General features: G+C 43.7%; 1 protein-coding gene and 1 long non-coding RNA gene across 9 annotated transcripts in view; one reads left to right on the top strand and one right to left on the bottom strand.

Moving 5' to 3' along the window:
* Nucleotides 1-22,439, top strand: part of CYP39A1 (cytochrome P450 family 39 subfamily A member 1) — a 38,261-nt gene extending 15,822 nt beyond the window's left edge. For all 4 annotated transcript variants that reach the window (XM_080587388.1, XM_080587390.1, XM_080587389.1 and 1 more), the window contains 7 exons: nt 427-517; nt 1,546-1,679; nt 2,945-3,040; nt 4,716-4,804; nt 8,218-8,305; nt 9,378-14,685; nt 19,521-22,439. In XM_080587388.1, coding sequence (XP_080443514.1) covers nt 427-517; nt 1,546-1,679; nt 2,945-3,040; nt 4,716-4,804; nt 8,218-8,305; nt 9,378-9,449 — 570 coding nt within the window. In that variant the 3' untranslated portion in view covers nt 9,450-14,685; nt 19,521-22,439. The remainder of the gene's footprint in view (nt 1-426; nt 518-1,545; nt 1,680-2,944; nt 3,041-4,715; nt 4,805-8,217; nt 8,306-9,377; nt 14,686-19,520) is intronic.
* On the bottom strand, nt 14,539-24,038 carry LOC308193135. Of its 5 annotated transcripts, none has more exons than XR_013949405.1 (5): nt 23,893-24,038; nt 22,952-23,108; nt 19,009-21,986; nt 18,471-18,529; nt 14,539-14,675 (listed from the first exon to the last, which is right to left on the bottom strand). It is a non-coding gene; the product is annotated as an uncharacterized lncRNA (long non-coding RNA). The 5 variants fall into 5 exon arrangements; XR_013949406.1 differs by lacking the exon at nt 14,539-14,675 and having other exon boundaries at nt 15,657-18,529; nt 19,009-21,721; nt 21,881-21,986; XR_013949407.1 differs by lacking the exon at nt 14,539-14,675 and adding an exon at nt 15,657-17,530.
* Nucleotides 24,039-24,129: the final 91 nt, after the last annotated feature.

Consider the following 24,129-nt stretch of genomic DNA (forward strand, 5'->3'; position numbering starts at 1 on the left):
AAACTTTTCCTGCCCATTTTAGTGTGACTCACTGTGACAATGCACTGCAAATTATTTAACCTCATTTCTGTTAATATTAGTAGGAATTTACTATTTTTTTTGCTGTTCATGCAGCTAAATCTAATCACATACAGTGATTCAATAATTCATTTTAACACCTAGTTACTTGAAATTAATGAAAGGATTTTGTGTTTCAAAGCTCAAAGCCAGAGCTACATAATGCTCACTGAAGATAATTACACAGCAGATGACCAGACCTAATCTCCCAGGATCTGAGCCTTTAGATGTACAGCTCCCAGTGTGTCCCAGCCACAACAGGCAGATCCCAAAATTGCAAATGTTTTCACCTGCCTCTGATTTGCTGCAAAGATACTGTAATTCTGTCCTGTATTCCTGAGTTAATAAAGTAATTTCATCTCTGTTTAGATCGCGTTTTGGACCCTCGTTTTCATACTGTCTTATCCTTCCATTTACGAGAAAGTCATGGAAGACCTGACTTCTGTTTTTGGCAAAGCAGGTAATAAGTCAGATTATGTCCTTCTGGAACCTCAAAATGATTTATTCCAGGTTGGCCCAGCACGCAGCATGCTTGGTCAATGGCTGGGAATAGTGAATGTTGCTGCTAAGGGTACAACCAAAGACATGGGGTCCAGCTCTGAGTGTTCAGCAAATGCTCATGACTTATTTTTAAGCAAAACCAGCTTTGGTGTTAGTAAGAGAGGATAGAAGAAGAACCATGTGTACCTGTGTCTTCGTTCTACACCGATCCCTTAGACCTAGTTTTGTATTAACCAGTTTCATGCTTTTGTTGTGCATCTCTGATGGGGTCAGATGAGGTCTTTCAGTTCAGTTGCTTTTCATTGTGTGGTATTCACCAGAGTTGCAGCTATTCTGCGGAAAACCAGGCCAGGAACTGTTCTCTTTTCTCTTATCTGAGGCCAGTTTGTCCAGCGTGATTCACTGCCACATGACTAATCTCTTTCCTTCAAAAAATAGTCACCTGCTGAGTGCAGTCATTCACACATGCACTCCCCTGAACCATGCTTAGAGTTTCTTGGAAGACTCCTAGCTGACATGGGTCAAAACCAAATCAGGTAACGTGGATAATAAACAATGAGGACAATCATGAACTAGTACTTAAGCCTGTCTCCTGGCTCTAATTTATTTTCTAGTGTTAACAGGCCAAGAGTTCGGCCATGGCTCCTTGTCTTGGTGCTACAATCCCTGAGATTTCCATTCAGTGTCCTACCAAAGTACTAAAAAAAGACCAGGGATGCTTAACTTCCAATATGACCTCTGTTAGGGCTCTTCTTACTGGTGCCATAACTACAGCTACATCAGACATATTGAATTATTTTCAGAGGCTTTTCTTACCAATGTTGGGCTGTTTATTTACTTAGAAATGTCAAGAAAATTTTTGGTGAAAACAAGGTCCTAAAGTCTTGAGGTACACCATCAGAAGGTCAAAAGCAATTCATGTCAGCATGTATCAAAACAAGCATGAAATACGATTTTTACACAGTCTTCTTTCTCATGCCACAACAGGTAAAGATAAAATAGAAGTCTCTGAAGAAGACCTTAAGAACCTCCCTTTTATTAAATGGTGCACTTTGGAAGCCATACGGCTGAGGTCTCCAGGTGCAATCACCAAGAAAGTCATAAACCCAATAAGAATTCAGGTGAGAGTTGGGGTTTTTGTAGTTGTTTCTTTCTTTGTTTCTTCAGAAGGGTGCTTCAGAAGGGTGCTTTATGATTCTTCTATGATTCTTCTGGAGAAGAGGAGGCTGAGGGGGGACCTCATCGCAGTCTACAACTTCCTCGCGAGGGGGAGTGGAGAGGCAGGTGACCTATTCTCCATTATCACCAGTGGCAGGACCCGTGGGAATGGTGTGAAGCTGAGGCAGGGGAAGTTGAGGCTGGACATCAGGAAGAGGTTCTTCACCAAGAGGGTGGTTGCACACTGGAACAGGCTCCCCAGTGAAGTAGTCACTGCACCAAGCCTGTCTGAATTTAAGAAGCGATTGGACTGTGCACTTAGTCACATGGTCTAAACATTTGGGTAGACCTGTGCGGTGCCAGGAGTTGGACTTGATGATCCTTATGGGTCCCTTCCAACTTGGGATATTCTCTGATTCTATGATTCTAGAAAGATCCCTCTTAAAAGATCTAGATAAAATTAAGATCATAGAGATATTCCGCTGTCTCACATTATATTCTGTTCGGCTTAACAAAATTATTCATCATCGTTAATTTAAACATTATTAATTTAAGTGTGGTTTTGCTTTTCTTGCTCACAGTCTTACCTTCAGCTATGAATTAAATTTAAATTGAATGGAATTGAACTGAGAGATACAGTGCTGAAGGTATGCTAAACAGGAACCATATACAATAAATACAGTAGAAGGAACCATAATTGAGTAACTGATAAAGCTCCTCTTCTGTTTGTTCCCTTCATTCAGAAGGAAAGTGCCAGCAATCAGGAGTCTAACAAATAAATGCGTGAGGGAAAAACACTCTCTTAAGGAATCGGCACTCTTGCCCATTTAAGTAATGAAGTCCCACGGAGATCTACTGTCACACAAGGCTTTCTATGAATTTCTTTGCATTTTGAAGGAGATGCTGAACAAAAGATTTAGAAAAAAAATAAGTTCACATGGTACAGTCATACCAAGAAGCAGGAAAGACAGAAATAATGTTTCTATTATTTCTACACTTGAAAAACTAAATCAGAACAAAAATAGCCTTGCCACATTCTCCACTGTTTAGGCCTCCCTTAAGGAAAAAATGGCAGCAGCAAGAAGCTTCAGACGTGTCATAAGCCCACCATGGCTTTACCACCTGCACCAGGAATTGCTGCTAATGGGAGAGATGTCCTGAGGAGAGATTGCTTTGTGAGCTGAACCCATGATTTTCTCTTTTCTTCAGGATTTTTTCTCCTTTTCAGAATTTCACCGTCCCTGCAGGTGATATGTTGATGCTGTCTCCGTACTGGCTGCACAGGAATCCAAAATACTTTCCTGACCCAGAAATGTTCAAACCTGTAAGTTGTCACTCCTACTGTGGGTGTTTTGCTGTCTTTTCTCCTCTTCACCTATTTCACAACAAAAGCACGGGGACAAATTGGCTTCGAGTTGGGTATTTCCCACCCGCTGGAGGGTGGCCTCACATACAGAGAAGATGTGCACAGACAGGAGGGGCCTCTAGGGATAAGCAAGACTTTGAAGTTCAGTTACCTGTTCCAGATAACATTGCACAGCTTTGTATCACTTTGGTCTCGATTCAAAGCCCACCATAGAAGGACACCGCCGACTTCAGTGTGGAAACAAGGTCCAAGTCCTCTCCTCTCCGTGGCATTTGTTTGTATAGCTCATCTCCATGTACTTACCCAGGTTCATTGGTCCTTCCAGTCAGATGATTTCTGGTACGTATTAGCTCTGCTAATTTAGTAGCTCATCTAGAGTTTCTTGCTTATTATCCCACTCCAGGTGGCCGTGTGGGCAGGCTTGTAGCTGCTCTTTTTAGCACCATCCTCTACAGAGCAGTCTGTCTTTTTTTAGAAATACATCAAGGAGTAATTCAAACAAAATTCCCCTGCTAGCAAACTCTTCACCAATTTGAAATCCCTCATACCTATTCCTGCATCTTTGAAACCCCGAGTAGAAACCCTGATGCAGCAACTTATTTCTCTAGTAATTTCCTTCCTAAAAAAACAAGCTAGCGTGTTGTTTAAAGCTTGTACTTCTTCCACGAGGAAGGGCAGTTACCCTTGGATACTGTCATTCCAAATTGTATTGCCTTGTTTCATCACCTCAGTTTTTTTCGTGCTTTTATTAGATTTTCATGCTAACAGATTTCCTCTTCAGAAAGCTCTAAACAACCCAAGCTGAAAAAAGTCCAAGATAAACAAACAGAAGATTGCAGCTTCTCTAAGGGCTCCATCAGAAGCGTTAGCCACAAAAAACTTAGCGAAGTTACTCGGAGGCGTTGGTAGAGTTGTGCTGAGTTTCTGGAGGCTGGCATAGCTTGTCACCCAAAATTCAAGAAATGTACTTCTGTCAGTGTCAGTCCTCCCAAACTTTAACCCATATTGCCTTGCTCCTGTTGTTATTCCTTTTTTCTCTGGAACAAGGAGCCCTCTGGGCACAGACAGGCTCTTTTTGTTAGTTGTGAATCATTTTCTCACACACTGCCTTGCACCTGAGGATGGAGCTGGGTAATCCTCACATTTTGGTCATACACCTTGGATTTTCCTGTGCACAGCACCTGAGAAATGGCTTGCCTGAAAGATGTGCACGAGCCCTCTGTGTGCTGTGATACAGCGTGGTGGCTGAGGAAGGGCACTGGCGGAACAGTTGCTTTGAACGTGTGTTTATTTAAGAGGAGGTCACATTTTTATGGGCATGTCAATAGCTCAAGAAGTGGGATTCAGAAAAATGGGAATGTATAGGAAGAATGCTTTTTAGGGGGGAGTTTGAAAACTTTTCCAGCACTTCGAGACAGCTCAGTATATTTCAAATGGGACCATCATTTGTTTCCCTGAGTTATTGCTGACTTTTGAATACAGACTTTAACGCTAACAGGTTGAACTCAAAAAATGGTATTATTGCAACTTTGTATTGAGGATTAGCTGTTCAAGGTCATTTTTAGCCTGGAGAAATAAAGTTAAGCTTTATTTATATAAGGCTGATTTGGAAAAAAAAAATTTCTTCCCACAGGATCGTTGGAAAGAGGCAAATTTAGAGAAGAATGCTTTCTTGGACAGCTTTGTGGCATTTGGAGGAGGGAAGCATCAGTGTCCAGGAAGGTCAGTGAAACAGCTGGGGTTTATTTATTCCCAAACCCTGCAGAGAACAACCCTCTTGAACTGGGCTCCCCTTATGCTTGGAGATAGAGTGTTTTCATTGTTTTGCTTTGTCAATGTTCTAATGTTCAGTATTATCTGGACCTTATTTAAACTAATTTGAAAGTGGCTTCATTCCTGGAAAAAGCAGGTTAAGCCACGATGTAAAAGCAGAACCTGAGACTAGTGTACCGAGGGATATTCCCTGGGGAGAAGAGCCGAGCTCTGCTGCTGCTGGAGGCACCTTTTCATCAAGGGAGTTGTTCCATGTTCAGATACGCCAGTTTACAGACACAGCAGGCTTTTAAGTCACCATAAACCACTTCCAAACTAACTTAACGTTTCTCTGGTCTGAGCCTCTCTTTCCATCCTCCATGCCATTGCCATCTTTGCTAATCTTCAAATGTCCTAAATGGCTCCTCTCTGTTTAAGTCTCTTGTCTTTCCATCAAGGCCCACGCAATTGTACGATGGCTTAAATTGCAGATCCTGTCTCCTCCATTCCCCCAGCAATGCCAGCCTCAGTGCTTCCTGCATTCCTTCTGCTGTTTTCTCTGTGGTCCCTCTTCCTGGAACAAATCCCAGGGAGCCAGCTGCTCCTTGTTTCTGTGTTAAAACATCGCTTTGCTCAGTTCTCTGCCTTCAGAACCTGGTCTGCCCTAGGCAGCAAATAACCAAAAATCCTTAAAACAGGTTGGTTTAATCCAAGAGTCCCGCGTGTAGCAAGGAAGCCAGAGGGTGTTGGAAGGAAACAGACTCTTGAATCTGTACCCTATAGCAGGCTGGACATGAGTGTCAGATAAACTTTGTGAAGACACTGTATATACATAGGCAAAATGAATAAATCTGCATCCACTCTTTTGGCTTGACAAAGTAAAGTCCTCACTCACTGCTGTACCTCCATGGCTTATCCAATATTCCTGAGCTAAATACGAGCTGAGCACAGCCTCATTCCCTGCAAGGGCAACAGCAAAATTCACAAGAGGCATCCACAGGTACAGGACAAGCTGCAAAATAACATTTCTGAAAGCTGCTTTTTTATATACACTGACCTATTTCTTTGTTCAGGCTGTTCTCTGGACTCTGATAACATCTCTAAAATAAATGTGTGGTTCAAAAGAAAATGATAACATTTCTACTTAGACAATGGATGGAGAGTCTTTCACTTGCTGATAGACAAAAAGTCCTTTCAAAGCCTTTGGCAGGCCACATGATATCACACACCTCCACACTCTTCCGTAGTGATTCTGAAATAATAATGTGGTAGTCCTGGAAGAAAGGAAATTAAATGAAGGGATGTTTCCAGATCTCAGGTTGCAGATGTCCTTGGTATAACTGAATGAAACAATGTTACTTGAGGTTTCAGATGAGTTTTCATTTAATTCAGTACTGGTATTTATAAATGAAATGTATTAAACATTTCATTTTCTCTACATATTGCAAAATCTTATCATGAAATTAAAAGCTAATGTAATTGAACTGAAAGCTAGAAAATAACTTGTTAAATAATCTAGCAAACTGACATGGGAAGAGCTCCCACAAAGCCATTTCTGTGCCAAAGGGAAAAGTTTGATGGCAGTGAAGCTTCCAGTCTAACAAGACTTTTGTCTAACCAGGAGACTGTTGCTGGTGCTTATCTTGCATGGATCCGTCCATTGTCTCTGATGTTACACTGATGTTACAAACCCTTCAGCAGAAGGGCTGTGATTTCATTCTCAGACTCCGTTTACTGCAGGATCTCAATGCCCAGCTGGGCTCCTGGGTTGCGGCACAACACAAGTGCACAGCAGTGCACTGGGGACAAGACTTGAGAAAGTGCATCTTTGTCGGCCCCCTTGTCACTAAATAGAGCAGGAAGGCACCTGTGACTCAGAGCTCCTGGAGGAAAACTGCTTTAGGACTCGGTTATGAATATGAAAGGCAAGTGGAGACTAAAGGGCATTCAGCTGCAAGAGAGCTCACGGGTTGTGCTCAGTATGACGTGGACAGGGAGAGAGGGACGCACTGGGACGCTGCAGTCCTGCCTCTCAGTCCTGGTTTCTCCTGAGCTCTCCCTCTGGCTGCCCTCAGACGTGTGTGTTACAATCCCTCTGCCTCAGCATCTCTGCAGAGAGGAGAAGCAGCAGCAGCCTGTTTGAAAAAGCACTGTGGGATCTCAGGGTGGGGTGCAGGGGCAGGACCCCAAGCATCAGGAGCCATTGCAGCACCATGCAAACAGTGCAGTGACTGAAAGGAGCCCCCTGTGCTGGCATGGAGTTTGGGCCAGCAAGTCCTGCCTGGCCGGAGCTGGTTTCCATTCCTGTAGCTCTGCACAGCTCTCCCCTGAGCTGAAGGTCACCAAGAGCTCCCCATCTCAAGGTAATTGCAATGTGAAATCACAGAGATAATTTGGGTCTCAAGCTACGCCAAAACAAACAAGCATCCTCCCACTCTGGAGCACAGGGCAGCTCAGTGTGCAGATCCGAACAGCTCTGCAGGAGTTATCTTGGGTCTCGTGGGATTTATTAGCTCCCTCTTCACACCTGCGAGGCCAAATCCAGGCGGATGCCACGTGCAGTCATGTGCCCTTCTCCCCGGTGAATTCCCCAATAGCTTTTTTATCCAAGTTTTCCAGCATCTCTCAGACAGTGGAAAATAAACTGTGTAGAAGAGCGAGGCACTATGACTCTTTTAACTAGTTATTTAAGACATATGGTTAAATTCTGCAAATGAGTAATCCCCTGACCTGGCACAGGTACACGCAAGTGGCTGAATGCAGAAAGCTCTTGTACGTGTTGATATTAAAAAATAATAGCTGAGAAGAGTTCGTCTGTAGTTATCTGAGATCTTCTCTGCACTGACTAAGAGCTTTCTGAGCATGTTAGAGAAAAAAAAAAATCATGCCCTTGGGTTTCATGCTGCATTCTAATGCTGACACATTAAGTAATAACTCCCGCTGTCACATCTACTCTGATGTCATCAGGCTCCCAGCTGTATTATATAACTTTATATAGCACAATTAGTCATATAGCCTTTTCTATATTTGACTGGCTTCTCACTCCTAGGAAGTTATTTCAAGTCAGCAAGTGTTAGAAGAACATAAATGTTTACACAGTGGAAAAAACCCTAATGATAAGGAGCTGTTTTAAAATAGGGTGTCAGAGGGATAGAGTTGCTCTAAAGTTTCACCAGAAAGAAGGGGCAGCCGCTACATTCATGTTCTGCCCTGAATAGTGAAGCTGAACAAAGCCACAGCTTTTTTTCCTACTGCAGATGTTTATCAGCAGATCTAAGGCATGGAATTTAAAATGTGTAAAAGAGAATCTCTTTCTTCTCTGATAATAACACAAGTGTGGTCATCGGGCTGGATATCGAACATTTTTCTCTCTTTTCTTGCAGGTGGTTTGCTATCATGGAAATCCAGTTGTTTGTTGTGCTGTTCCTATACAAATACGAATTTGTGCTTTTGGATGCGGTACCAAAGGAGGTAAAAGATCCGTGCATTTATTTAGCATTCCACATCTTTATGTCCTTCATTCACCGTGCTCAGCTGAACAGCCATTCTCGACTGTGCTTATTTACACTGAAGCAAAATGCTGAGAGAAACATTTAAAAACATATAGGAAATAATTCAATCTTCACTTTTATTCAGAAAACCCAGAGTAACTCCAGTGATCCAATGGGGCTGTGCTGTCTGTACAAGAATGCACCCCTGAGAGTATTTTGTCTCATTATTGCCTAAACATTACAAGAAGTTTTATAATTACTTTCTGCCATTCACAAAGCCAATGAATATGGAACTGGATTATTAATACTTGAAGCAGGCATGAAAGCAGATGCAGTGTTCTCAGTGCTCTTCCGTTACATATTGAGCGGTGGAAGAAAAATGATCAGGGTAAGACTGCAGGAGCAACTGCAGCACTGAAAGGTTTTACCATTAAGAGAGAGTGGCATGGTCACTCCTCTCAGCAGCAATTTCCTTTCCCATTTAAAGTGTCCTTTCCACTTTCCAGAAATCGTGGTTCCTCATAAACACGAGCTGCTGTGGAATAGACGTGTGTGCTGTCACAGCCTAAACATGACACACATGCCCTGTAGCTAAACTGCCAAGGAGAAGAGAGAGAAGTTAAGGGTGGTCTGGGCTTTGTTAGCATTGCCCTTTAGGCTGGAAGTCGAGGAATTCTTGAAGAATGTGAGAGGTTGATCTCACATTCCCACCAGAACAGGGCGGAAGGTTGCCTCATCCTGACTGGTGGTGCGTTGCCATCCCAGCTCTCACTGGAGTTGATTGTAAATTGGGTTTTCACCCACAGGCAATTATGCTGGTGAAAATATCCCAAACCATCAGTTTCTTAAGATCTCACATGTCATTCTCTGTCAGAGTAAGTGGAATAAAAGTAAACGAGTGGCTTCAGCAAAGCCAAGAAATACTCTCTGTGGTTGGTCTTGACTGTTTAAGGCCAAAGCTCCAAGAACACGGTAATATCTTAATATTAAAGCAAGGTGATAGCTCCGTTAAGTGAACTAACTTCATGTTTCTACCGATCCTCTTTTTGCAGAGCCCTTTACATTTGGTGGGGACACAGCAACCCCTGGCACCATTCCGGGTCCAGTATAAATGCCGAGCATGAAAGCAGCCCAGTACGAACTCACCTTGCTTTGCCAGCCCCGGCTGCATGAACGCACTGCTGAGCTGATTCTGTACCCTACGTGTTCAAATAGGTTCTCTGCCATGAAAGTTCTCAATTTCAACTTGGAATGCTGTACGTACTCTGTGTATGCCATGACAGTACAGTCATATCTGGGCTCTTCTTCCTGATTGCCTACCTCCTAGTATTTAAAAATTAAGCTCTCTGCTGCGTTCAGAATTAGTGGGCCAAATTATTTGCATACTTTGCTAGTCTAACTGATACGCTAAACTTACCCAGCAAACATGCAGGACAAAAAGCTGCTACATTTGGAAATCCAGCATGGAAGTTTTGTTAGAACCAGGAGAAAAACGGGTCCCTTATGCCAGATCACTGCTTCCTGTGGGTTTCTTCAAGCCAAGATGAAGGTGGTGCCTCAGGCTAAGAAATCAGTGGTAACTCTCTGTGGTTCCCTGGCTTTGCTGTGCACAAAAGCCAGGAAGGTGCTGAGCAGAGACCTCTGGATCAGATCCTCGGCCACCATAAAGTAGCATCACTTATGTCCTGTTGCTTGTATAGGTCATGGAGGATCTGGCCTACCCCGCCTATAACTGGGGCCAACGTATTGCAAATAAAGTGCATTGGTAACAGAACAATTGCAAGTGTGAGAAGTAACTGGGGTGTTGTTCCACTGGAGCACCTAACATTTCACTGAGCTTTATTTGCTCCACAGGATTCAGAACTGGACCTTGCATAAATATGCAATGAAAGCTTGATCATGATGTTTGGCTTCCAATGCAGAGATTGCAAGAAAAGCCATCGCTGTTCTTCAGATCGCTTGTCTGAGGTCTAGAACATTTTTACTTTTGACACAACTTACAGAACAACTTGCACAAATCTAAAAAGCTGTAATCCTATAAAGAACACCTAGTAAAAGTTGTTCAAGGAAGCTGTCAAATAAGTTCAGATACCAACACTTTAACTGCTGTCAGATTTCATATACAATAATAGCGGTCATTTATTTTTAGTCTTTCAAGTAAAGATTATTCATCATTTGAGAAATATTTGTAAAAAAAACACAAATGGACTTTCAGAAACACTTGAAACTATGTGAATAACATCCATAGGAAAATAACTCGTATAATTCATTAAATGATTGGCTTATCTCAGTTACAGACACGACAATTTAACAAACTTTAATGATTTATGTGTCTGGAAAACAATTCATCCAACATTTAATTTAGCTTATAATGCTTAACTCTACAGGAGTTGCACTCTTAACTGCTGTTTCAGAATTGCTCTGGTAACTGAGAACTATTCTGTTGGTTTTCATCAATGGTCATCACCCAAAAGTATGTATTTTAATTCTAACATTTGGAGATGTCCATAATATTTGTCCAGGTAACTTGTAGTTTTGCAAAACTAAGCAACTATTTCCAATGTGCATTTCTTTTTATTTTTCCATTTAGTGTTTTTGTATTTAATATGTTTTTTTTTTCCCAAGAGAGGTTAACTCATAAAAGCAAAATTGTCTGATGGCAAACTTGACTACAAGTCAAAGGTCCCTAAAGGGAAGTCTAACCTGAAGGTCAGCGTCAGTTTGGTTACGCTGAATAAAAGGCAGCCGAAGCCCTGTGTCCAGGGGTGACTCCCATGGGCACCAAGAGGAGCATCTAAATTGCACGGGAATTCGTGTGGGATATTGATGGGAAGAACCAAAGGTGGGGAAAGGGAAGGATCTGGATGGCTTGGGGAGGAACAAACGTGGGAAAATGAAGGGATACAGGGATAAAAAGAGTTGGTTGCATGTGAACAGGCTGCTGACCGTTAGGCTTGTCTGGCTATGTTCCTTATCAGCACAGCGAGAATCCAGCCTGCCAAGCTGGCAAGTGGCTGGAGTGGCCTGCGTGGCTCTGGGGGTGAGCCAGCAGGAGTTGGCTGCTGGAGGGACTGGGGCAACTGGGGAGAGTAAGGATTCATGACCAGCATCTGGAGGGATCCACGTTGTAAATAGATGTTCATAAATGCGTTTTGTCCTCGCAGACCTGCACCCCAATCTGCCAGGGAGGGGAGCAGGATGAGGCCACTGGTGCTGGCTGTGGGAGTGCTCGGTGTTTCTGCCCGTGTTGATGTGTGTGGCCGTCAGCATCTGTACACGTTACACGCATGTTAGTGCGTGTGCCTGCCAGAAATCCCCGCTCAGCCCCACTCCTGGCTGGACCTGCGGGCACAGAGCTGCAGCAGCCTCGTTTCTGTGAGGCTGCCAGATATAGCAACTCCCTAGCAGGCTATAATCAGTTATGAAAATAATTGTCTGTGAAGGCAGGGCTTTTTTTTTCTTTTTTTCTCTTTTTTTTTCTTTTCCCAAGTTTAGGCTTTTGAGAGGAAAGGAGCAGTACCTGCACTTGACACCCAGAGAGATACCAAACAAGCACATGAAGAAGTGGCTTTGACTCTCTGGAATCCCACTGCTGCCTGCCTGCGTGCTCTGTTGTGGGTGACAGCTCCGTGCACTTGCCATACTTTCCTAGGTAGAAAAAAAGCATGTGAGGCGGATTAGTAAAGCAATGTGGTAGTCAAGTGATAGAGCTATATGGGGTCTTCTACCTGGAAATAATTCAGAAGCTTCTGGGGGAGGGAGGAATAGCACTTTACCCCTGGGACAGGGTTAAATGCTATTAAAAGGTCATCACTCTGCTCTACTCAGGATTGGGTGAACGGTTTCTAAATTCTTCAAGTGCTTGTTCAGTCTGGTTTTAAAAATGACAATGCTGAAGTTCCACAGGTGATTTGCTCTCTTACCTGGCTATTCCTACTGCTAGAAAGCTTTTCTGTGTATTAGTAGGAGTCACAACGAGCTTTTTATTCATACCACTTCCACCAGGGTGAGAAAGAAATGTATTTTCACCTATCTTTGTATTTCTCCCTTCTGCATGAAGTATGGATGTTAAAGGGACATCTTTGAAAATGCAATTATTCCACCTCAAACATGCCATAGGCCACATCTGTCCGAGCAAAGCCCTCACACTGGGCTGGCCAGGACTGTATGTTGGTATTAAATTATATCGGAATAAGTAATTCCTATTTCTGAGAGCAAATCTGCAGTTACAAGAAGTGAAAAATAAAAAAATTTTTGATGTTTTTGAGGGAAGTAGAAACATCTTCCCTGAAATCATAAATTTCCTGTGGAAATACACTGTTTGACAGAAGACTCATCAAAACATTTTGCATTAAAATTGTTGACCTACTGCAAGTGAACCTTCTTCAGTCACAGAGCGAAAAGATAACCCTCCGTATCAGCAGCCACCTCCCAGAATAATCGCGCCTTCTTTTATGTCTTCCCTCTAATGAGCCTCACTGGAGGCCCCTCTCATCTGTGCTTAGCAGTCAAGTATTTCAAGTGGGCTCTTTCTTTGCACTGCTAATGGCATTCAATCGTTTCTGTGCCGCTGATTGTCACAGAAACCAGAGGTTTAGGCTTAGCACATACATCTCCTCAAAATAGATACTCAGGGACCAAAAGATATGGCTGGAGCTATTGGGAGGTAAGCTAAAAATAATGACTTCCCTTCAAACAGAAATTAATTTAATGGCTCTGGTTCTGCAGCGTGCTTAAGTGTTGTGCCAAGCAAAACCCAAGCATTTATTTTGCTTTGAGCAAACGATTGGTTTGCAGAGTACGACCGGATTTTAGTTTAAGCACATGCTTAAGTGCTTTGCTAAGCCACGGTCCCAATGCTTTCATTGCTCACCAGTTTCTTGGTTAGTCTTGGCATCTCTTGTACTTTTTTAAATATGCAAGCATTAGTGGGAGGGAATGCTGGGGTAGCTTTGCTCATTTTAGGGGAAACTGGCAAATGTTAAACACTTTCAGGAAAAACATTAAAAAAAAAACACATTTATAGCATAAACCAGTAGGCTTAACGGGCAACAAGCATCTTTCCCAGTTATTTGGTACATTCTAAATGCGTGGTTCATCACATGGCAAAAAATATTTCCTCTCCGCTGGTATGCAGTGGAAGGGGAATTAGACACAGGAAAGGCATTCAACAGATAGCAAGCGTTTAATTGAAACAACCAAGGAGAAGCTTTCATCGTGTAGCCATTCTGAATGACATTGGACATGCGACTGATTGGCACAAGATGATTTATTTTTTTCACTTTGATCATAAAATTACTAGGAAAGGCTTAATGGAGTTATAAATATCTTGTTTCCATGAGAGTCCCGGGAAGATAATTATAGCACCGAAGTCTTTACAAAGATGATATTATCTGAGGGCTCCAATGGATGAGGCAGGGAGTTCTGCGTTCTATTCCCAGCTCTGCTATTGACTCAGTGTGCGATTTGGGCGAATCACTTCATCCCTCAGTGACTCAGTTTTTTCATCTACAAACTGGGGTAATAACGATAATTACCCGCTGCTGCAAACTCTCTGAATTAAAAATTGTGTTACTCACACTCATCAGAGCCCGCTTATTGCTAGCAATGGCTGGCTGCAAGGCTTTGGGTAAGCTACGCGCTTTTCTGAATGGGAACGGTCATAGTTGCGTTACTGATGAACCACATTCCTTGCGGAGCTGCAGTCAAAACATTCAGAAGAAATACTTGAAATATCTGAGTTCACACGTCTTAAGATGTTGATGTAACAGCTGTATCCCAGAATCCTCAGAAATATTTTGTGTTCAGTGCAAAGCTTGGAAACTCAAGGCTTTGGGCATGTTTCTTGGTAAGTAAAAATGCTGTGACAAAACCAACCACTTGGTAAGAGCTATCTAGAAGGTTATCTAGTAGCTTCCTATGAGAAAATAACTACATTTGTACTCCAATTCAAGTTCTGTCAGGCTTTTCTACTTGTGTGCTGGTTTTATTGCCTTAGAAGATTGATACATCATCCTTCCCAAGTACCAACAAATATCGAATGAGCTTAACGTCCATGTACAACACAACTGTTATTGTTAAATCTTTGCAGCTTTGAAAAAGACAAGTGAGGAAGGAGGAGTTGCGGCAAATGAGCAAACAACTGGGCCTGAGCTCCAGTGGGATTTTACACCTGAAACGGATGACATGGGTTTTGGACGTGAGAAGTTCTGTGCTGGAGAGGAACTACGACATCTCCTGATAGACATTTCCCCTATTTCTGAGGAAAATGAAGTTCAGTAATGGATGGCTGTTTGGAGCTTGCTGTACCTTTCTGCAGCGGGTTGAAGTGAAATCTAGCAGATTTCCACCTGAAATGAGGTAAAAATGCAGATCAGAAAAGGGAGCTGTGTTATCCAAGGACTGAAATTACATTTCTATATTAATAGTTCTGAAAACAAAATTGTGCATTTCTCTGAAACAGCTTTTGATCTGTCATCTCTGCACTCCTGGGGTGGAGAGAGGCAGAAAAGGCAACCTGAGGAGTCTGCAAAACATACATCAGAAAACTCTGAAGACCTGAATTCCATATACAGACATTCCACTTCCATAAAGCATCTCTTAAAGAGTTTACAAAGGCAGAAAACATCTTTCCTAAGGGTATGATACTGGTCAGACAAGGCGGTGTTTAGCAGGCATCTGAATATGAGCCAGCAGTGTGCCCTGGCGGCCAGGAGGGCCAACCGTGTCCTGGGGTGCATCAAGCACGGCATCGCTAGTAGGTCAAGGGAGGTGATTGTCCCGCTCTACTCTGCGCTGGTGCGGCCTCACCTCGAGTACTGTGTGCAGTTCTGGGCACCACAGTATAAAAAGGACATGAAACTGTTGGAGAGTGTACAGAGGAGGGCTACGAAGATGGTGAAAGGCCTGGAGGGGAAGACGTACGAGGAACGGCTGAGGTCACTGGGCCTGTTCAGCCTGGAGAAGAGGAGGCTGAGGGGAGACCTCATCACAGTCTACAACTTCCTCGTAAGGGGGTGTCGAGAGGCAGGAGACCTTTTCTCCATTAACACCAGTGACAGGACCCGCGGGAATGGGGTTAAGCTGAGGCAGGGGAAATTTAGGCTCGACATCAGGAGGGGGTTCTTCACAGAGAGGGTGGTTGCACACTGGAACAGGCTCCCCAGGGAAGTGGTCACTGCACCGAGCCTGTCTGAATTTAAGAAGAGATTGGACTGTGCACTTAGTCACATGGTCTGAACTTTTGGGTAGACCTGTGCGGTATCAAGAGTTGGACTTGATGATCCTTAAGGGTCCCTTCCAACTCAGGATATTCTATGATTCTATGATCAAGTAATCGCAGCGGGCTGAAGAAGCCTAAGGCTACAGAGGATCTTGTTTTTTGCAGAGTGTGATTAGGGAGTGGCAAGATTTGGCATTCAATTTTTCTTTGGTTCTGTCTTGGATCTGACCCAAATAAGTGCCAAATGAGGCTCTGAGGATGCAGACTCTCAGACCCATTTCCAGTCTCCTCTAGATACGGGGTCTTGTACTGGTAAAGCGTGTTCCAGGCTGAAGACAGGGCTCTGTTACTCTTTCTCGTGCCAAAGATCTCCATCGTAAGTGGACATGACTCTCTTCCACTAAATACAAAAGTTTCGTAATGTTGGTCTTTGTTACTGCTGACACAGATCCAGAGGCAATTTCAAGGCATTGACCTTTTTATCCCGTCCCAGTTCTGAAAACCATCATCGCTCGGAAAACCATTAAGTGGGTCCTTCTGTTTACTTGAGACCAAAAGAAAATGAAATGTTTGCCGGCATCGTGGCACGGCTGCCTGGGTGTCATTCCCAGGTTCAAATGAGTAGTTGAGCATTGCAAGGCACAAAGTAGAGTGTGAGGGAGTTCTACACGTTAGGTAATTCGTCACAGCTGAAGATACTGCCTTTGGTGCTCTTCCTCTGGCCAAATCTTGGTATTAGCATTTACTATTTTAAGCTTGTTTACAGAACTGGAATAATATGCAGATATAAAAGGATGATGACAAGAGTGCTTACAGGCATTAAAACTGAGGTTTGAAGTTCCCTTTTTTTTTCTGAAAAAATAAACCGAAGGATGTTTTATTGTCTGAAAGCCTGGCAACTGGTCTTCGCTGACCGTGAACTTAAATCAAGCACCACTTCATTAAAAGCCAGTCTCATCAAAACATTCTGGTTGTTCCTTAAAATACCTGAAAGAAGACCTGAATCACCAGGAGATGGTCGTATTCTGTCCTCCGGGTATTAATCAACAAATCCAGCCTTGCCGTTTGGGCTAATATTTTCTTACAGATTCCGGCCGTTGGGTTCAGAGGTTTTGCAGGCACGCGTTTCACACATCAGCATGGGGGTCTTTAGGAACAAGCTGGATAACGAGTTCTCTGCGTGCCCCTAAGCCTGGACAATGGACAAATCCAAGTGACAGAACATAGCAAGAGCTGCAATCACTAAAGCATCTGCCCTGAGCTACCACACCTGCCAGCACGGATCTGCCCATGACAAGATAATTTATCCTTCTGCACAGAGACAGGACGACATGGCATCTTTGGGAGGTGGTGGAAGGTAGAAGCTGGGCAAAGCAGGCTGGGGCTGTCCCGTTGTCAGCACCATAGTGGATGGGACGGCAGCCTCTCTAGCACGGGCTCCTTCTGCGAACAGATTTATGTGACGAATTCACAGCAGGTTTCATCCCAGAGCTGACGCTGGAGCAGCCCCAAGGTAGAAGCTAGCCTGGAGGCTCTGCTTGTTCCCTCCCTTTCCTTTTAGCTTCCTCTCACTGCTTCTTTCCTCCCTGCGAGCTTCTTTAGTGCCCTTTTTCACCCTTTTTTTTTGCCCAGCTTACGCTTTCCTTCAAGATTTTCAGAGTGCAACACTGAGAGGGGTAAGACTGGCAGCTCAGTGCCTCAACAGAATATAGTGCCTGGAAGGACTGCCTGCCTCTCCTGCAGCTCTGTCACACTGCAGGGAGAGCTGGAAGAAGGGGCAGAGACTTCCCTCCGGTTTCTGTGGGAGAAGAGCACTCTTCAGAGGTTGTCCTGCCATGAGGACTCAGTCTCACGGACGCTGCAGCTCCCCAGGAACATTTGCATCATGAGGACCATTTCCATTTTGCCATTTTCCATTTGCATTCACCTTGCACAAGGGCTGGTAGCACGTAGGCACTGGCACCACGTAGGGGCCACCTGTCCCTAACCAGAACATGTTTTAGTAAAAATATTGAGAAAAGCAGTATGTCTTTACTTCTCTTCACAGTTCAGGAACAAAAATATAGTCTCGGTTGTTACTTATCTACTTGGGCGGCTTATTTTCTGTTAACTGAATGTTGTGTGGTGTTATTTGCTGACTAATAACTCATCATTCACACTCCTCTGCTTCCAATGCTATAATTATGCCTTCAACAGTTGCCTAGAGGTGTCAGAATAATAAACGAAGTTTCAGAAAGAGAAGGAAACCACCCCCCTTAAGAGTATCAATCACTCAGCGAATTAAATGTAAATTTTTTTTTTATGATCTCGCAATATAAAAAACAAAAGCCCCTTCATCTGACACTTTTGAAAGCCTTTCTATGCTCGTCTCTATAATTATGGATAAAGATGAATAAAAAGCAAAGACACAATGGACTTGTCTATCAAACCTGTCTGGCACTGCTTCAGAACTAGGGTTCCTAAATTCTCCTTCACTGCAATTAATAAACAATAATTACCACACTATTCACTTTATAGGATTAAATTGTGTCTTGCAGTTGATTATACTGTGTGGCTTGGTAATTAGCACATGTACAAATAATATTTGTAGTACCTTTGTTTTTCTTCGTTGTTTACATTCTGAAGCAGATTAAATAATATATTCAGAAGTTCAGTCTATATTTAGATGCCTAAAGAAGCATCTTGATTTTTCAGAGCACCTACAAATGCCAGAATTGCACAGTGCCTCTGAAAATCAGGCCATTCATTTAGGTGTCTATATTTAGGTACGTGAGTTTGCAGCGTTTGGCTTGAGGTCACATAGCTATGGCTCATTGCATTTTTTTTATTTCCATTTGGGTCACAATGGGCAAGTCACTTCTAATAATTCTCATCACAATCTGTGAAATAGCAGGAGAGGTGGGAAGAGTCGCTTGTTACGTACCATTGTGGTGCTGAGCACTTCCTAAGATACGTAAAGGTTCCTCCCCAGAGAATTTCAGTCTAAAAAAAGATAGAAAACAGTGCAGCGGAAAGGTGAGACGGTAGGTTTAGAGACTGAGCTTATGTTCTGGTTAGGCTGTGCTTATTTCCTGGATTTTGTTTGTCTGGCATCTTTGTCATTCCCTCTGTAAGCTTATGATCATCTTGACAAGCCAGATGTTTTGGCTCCCTGTACATTGGGTAAATCCTAGAAATCAAACACTTCTACTTGTTAACGCGTGGCAGCAAACCATAGTTTATTCATGAGGAATTTGAGCTGATGTTATCACCTGTGCTGTCAAATTGTGACTATACCTTCAAGGTTGCTTTCGAATCTACGTGGTAGCTTGCACAGGCCTTGGCCTTAGCGAACCCATTATAAAATAAACAGCAAGGTCTTTTCGTGTAGGACTGCAGAGAGACGATCACTGGGAAGAGGGCATCAAGGAGAAGCTAAAAGCTTTTAAAGAAATAAAGAAACTGATTTCTTAACATCCTACCTCTGCAGCTTGTCACCCCCTTTCGCACGGTGAGGTGCTTGTAGCTTGGGGAGCAGGTGTAGACACAGTCAGCAATTCCCTGCCTCAATTTTGTATCGGGAGGATAGCTGCAAAGAAACAGGTAGCCCATAGGTGAACACCTCGTTCAAAATGAAAATGTCCTTGTGTCTGGCCGTAATGTTTCAGGTTTGAGAGAAAGAACTGTGCTTGTACTTCTTGTACTCTAAGGATGGTTTTTGTTACGGAACAAAAGCCTTTTGTTTTTTCTTTCTTGAAATGGAGACTGTTTTGAAAGTCACCGAAACTCATTTTTCCCCTTGATCTATCATTCATCCAGGCTAAAAAAACATCTCTTGGTTAAAAATACTCCTTAACCAGAAATTGGGACATAGCATTTTTGTTGTCTTCAAAACTGAGGGCTAGCTGTAAAATAATAAAGCTCTGTTTTGTGGGACTTTTTTGTTAGATGTGGAATTTTTGCAATGTCAAATCACAAAGACTTTTTTTTTCAGGCACTCTCAGAAGTGGATGGAAAATATGAAGATTCCTTCTTGCTGTTCTCATTGCCCTAGAGCACACCAGCCTCCTGTCTGACCTCTGTCTGCCCCTGGAGATGCTCAGAAACAACGGGGATTTACCAAAGAGAGGGTTTAGGGAGCAACAGACCCAAGTACGGGGGCTGTCCCATGGCAGTGCTGAGAGTTCAGGGGTTCAGACAGCGGTGCCACAAGTTCTTCCCACACACCTGGGCTCCAGGTATCAAATTTGGAGAAAACCTGCATCCCCGGGCACAGCAGCAGCGTGGGCTTCTCGGCACCTCCGGGAGAATCATGCACAGGGGTATTACAGGCTCTGAAACTATACAGCGAGTGAAGGATGTTCTCCCTTTCTGCAGGCACTTTTCATGGTTGCAGTGAATCATTCATCTTGCCCCCACAGCCGTGCAGAATGCTCTGTAGATGCAAGGCAAGGAGAGCTGGCCTCAGCTTTACGCATTTTTCTGTAACCATCTGCAATGCATTGTATCTCAGCTGCTTTGCATTTGCTGTACGTATTCAGAACGGAGCTGAAGAGGTGTCGAGGCAATGTTGTCTCGCTGCACTGAGTGTCTGGGTGATAAAGCAGCAGATGTAGCTCAGCGGTGATAAGTGCAAAGTAATGCACACGTGAAAAAATAACCCCAACTATCCATGCGTAGAGTCTGGTTCGAGCTGTGGCTTTTTGCTGCAAGAGATCTAGGGGTCAAAGCAGACAGCTCTCTGGCATATTTGTGTGGGGCTAGGGAGTCATCAGAAAGGCGAACCAAGTGCTAAGAATCAGGATTTGTCCCCTTAGATGAAGGAGGGAGCCCCAAAGTCACAGGGCCCTATCGCTCATATGCTCAGAGATCTTCTGAGGCCCCCAGCCACACCGCTCTTGCCTATTCCTGCTAAATTCAAGTTGTTTTAGTGGGATCAGCATTTTATAGAAAACTTTTGGGGGGTAAAATTTAGAGAGAACGGCAATAAAGAATGGAATGGCTTTCATATAGGAAATAAAGAAAAGCACATCAGCTTGAAAAAGAGATAGCTGAAGGGAAATACAATTAAAATCTGCAAAACAGTGATGGAGAGATGGTTAAAGAACACATTTCCTTTACTGCCTCTCATAACAAAAGAACATTTAGCAAAACAATCAGGAAGCAGACTTGAAATTGTTTTTACACGGTGAAGAATTACCATGGCAAGGCACATTGTGGAAAGCAAATCCACAAAAGAGATAAGAAAAGAGATAAGACAAATTCTCAGAGGACAGGGCCACTGGTAGCTGCTAGGTACTGGAGCTTGGATAAGACCGGAGTTCCAGAAGTGTCTAACTCACCAGTTGCTGGGAAATTATAAGGTAAATAGGAGAATACATGGTCTATTTTTACACTGTTTCACTAAGCACCCAGTCTTGGCTGCTGAGACAAGATACAGAGCTAGATGGATCTAGCTGTGTTTTTATATTCTAAAAAAGTAACAGAAACAATCAAGGGTATGCTAATGCTGATACAGTCAACATTAATTTGACTTGCTTTATCCACTCTAATCTCTGGACTGAACCATTCGTAAGAAATCATAATCCATATCTGGCCAAAGAGATTATCCCAGCGAGCAGAAATGTAAAAGGACCATTCGCTTCTTGAAAATCTAATGATTTTGAGACATTACTTCCTGACGTTAATGTTCTGGTGATCAGCCAGGGCCAAACACGACCGCTTACACTGCTTCAGTTGTGTTCCAAGCCACTGTGATTGCTCCAGTACATTTGGGAGGCCATTTTTGCTCACAGATTAAATTTGTAGATAAGAAGCAGGTGCAAACCGAAGATAACGAGTGGCTCAGGATTTGGAGGAGATGGTCCAAGCCTGCACCGTGAGATATCAGTAACAAAACTCCCACTCAGTTCTGCGGGGGCAGGACTTCAGCGCTGCTGGCAAATCTTGCGAGTGGCAGCTGTTTCATCACCTCCTTTGGTATTCTTTCCATAATTTCATCTTCCTCCAGGTTTTGGCACTCTGCAACCGCTCGGGTTGGGGGAAGATGCCCACTGCATTTCGGAAGCACAGGGTGCCCACAGAGGCTGCATGCCCTGAATAGCGCCGGGGCCCAAGAGGGTGAGCAGTGAGACTCCAGGAAGGAAGCTCTCCCTGCTGCTCTCGCTCTTATTTTTGCAGCTCTGCTTTTCCAGTCTAAATAACACAGTATTTGGTGACCTTTTCTGATAGAAAAACTTAATGCTTGCAAAAGAGCTATTAAAAACCCCAAAATTATTGCCACTCTTGTTATTATTTAATCTGATGGACTTTTTATTGTAAAAAGTGGAAATCTGGGCTTTTCTCCCCACTCACCTTAGCAAATGTCTGCATGCACACAAAAGCATTTCCAAAGTACTGGCTTAGGTGTTCCTGTTTTTTCTGAATGTGGATTAGCTTGCTTTCATAACTGTAGAGATTCCTGTATTAATACAAGGAAAACAAATGTTAGGGAAACTTCATCCCAATGAAAATATTCTTTCTAATATGAAAATAGGAGGATAGAGAATAAAACTTGAGACTGGTTACTGTGAACAAGAGACAATCGAGAGGTATTGGGGCAAGAAGTTACAAGGAAAGTGTGCGACATAAAATGTGGGACAGAAGAAGCATGGTGGGTGCTCTTCCTACTCAGAACAGTAAAACAAGACAAAGGAAAAACATCTAAATGGAGACAAAGGAAGATATCCTATCAGGTTTATTCTTAGAAAAAAAAAATGAGCATATCAATTGATTTAAAACCTAATACAGCTTATATTGTAACAGATTTGTTTCCACAGCTTGCTTTCTCTTATGCATAGTGCCTAAAGCAATAAGGTCACGGTCATAATATTTTGGGCACAAGAATAAAGAAATAATAAATTACTGCTATCAGTAGTAAAAGAGTTACATATTTTATATTAAAAAATAAAAATAGAAGCAAAGAAGAAAGCCTGGAAGGTCTCTAGAGCAGTTATGCATCAGGGTATAAGTTAGTCCTTAGCGAATGGGACCAGGAGGAAACCCTTCTGCTGCAGGTACAACCACGTACACCCTGTTCTCATGCGTTGCTCTTAGGTATTTGTAGAGATGAGGTGGGATCATCTCCGTATCGATCTCATTCTTTACAAGTTTCACCTGCTATTATTGGAAAGTGCTGCTATAAATGGTCTATTTAACAAATGGGGAATTATTCTTCCCATGTATTTTATAGGATATTTATGAATTATATAGAAGCCTTCTAGTTCTCCCTTACATTCTATAGATTTTCAAAGCCATCTTTACAGAAACCAATTTATGTTTCTGTATCACCCTATTGATTAAATCCCTTCACATTATTACATTCCAAAGCAAAGAGACCACAGAAAATCAGCATTAGCCTCTGAAGCTTAGCAGTCTCCCACGTACATCTGGAGCAGAGCAAATAGCCCTTCCTTTAATAAACCATGCCTTGGGGTCATCTGAATGCTTTCTCTTCGTTTTAAAATCATGACTGCCATCAGCCTTTTTCCATTGTAACCCTGATGTTCCTCAAGACTCCTATAAATGCAGCTTCTGGCCTCGTCTGTAACAGGGAGATACATCTTATTCATCATTCTCTGAAGATGAGAACTTCAAATGTATCCATTTCCAGATGGAGCTTGCTTTAAGGCCACTTTGCTTGTCAGTGGCCAGAAGAGGGAATGGAGGTTGCGAGCTCCATCCCCAGGGGCATTTAGGTCCCACAAAATCACCCTGGGGGGCATTAAGAGCGTTGTTACTAAAACTGCTGCGAGGTGTGCTAGCACTATGTGGGCATCTATCATGGTTGCCCTCCTCTCTGCATCCCACCCCACCTTGTCCCACCTCTCTGCTCCCTTACCCCAACCCATCTCACCTCACCCCTTCCCAACCTACATCTCCTAGTCCATCCTGCCTCTTCCGTACCCCACCCCACGTCACCTCACCCATCTTACCTCACATCTCCACCCCAACCCCATCCCACGCCACCAGCTCACATCTCACCTCACCCACCTCACCTCACCTTCTCCTCATCCCCTGTGCAATCCACATCTCCCTACCCCATCCCACCTCACATCTCCATCTCACCTCCCTCGTGTGTCCTCACCTCACCACCATCCGACCCCACATCTCCTCACCCCCACCCCACATCTCCCTACCCCATCCCACCTCACATCTCCATCTCACCCCCCTCGTGTCTCCTCACCTCACCCCCACCCCGTATCTCCCTACCCCATCCCTCCCCACGCCTCCTCGCCCTATCCCACCCCACATCTCCTCACCCCCATCCAACCCTACATCTCCTCGTGCCGCATCCCCATACCACATCCCACCCCACATCTCCCTACCCCTTCTCTGGGGACGAGGTTCTGCCCCTTGTCCCTCCTCTGTCCCCATGTGAGGTGCCCCCCTTGTCCCTTGTCCCCACACGAGGCGCCCCCATCCCCATCTCCCCCCGCTCCCCATCGCCAAGCGGCGGAGGGCGGGCGGCGTCCCCAGAGAAGGGAGGGGGGGGGAGGAGGCGGGGCTAAGCACCCTCCTCCCATTCTTATTGGTCATCCCTCCTGCCTGTTTAGAGAAAGAGC

The sequence above is a fragment of the Anser brachyrhynchus genome (assembly GCF_964034855.1).
Source record: "Anser brachyrhynchus genome assembly, chromosome: 3".
Taxonomy (NCBI): Eukaryota; Metazoa; Chordata; class Aves; order Anseriformes; family Anatidae; genus Anser; species Anser brachyrhynchus.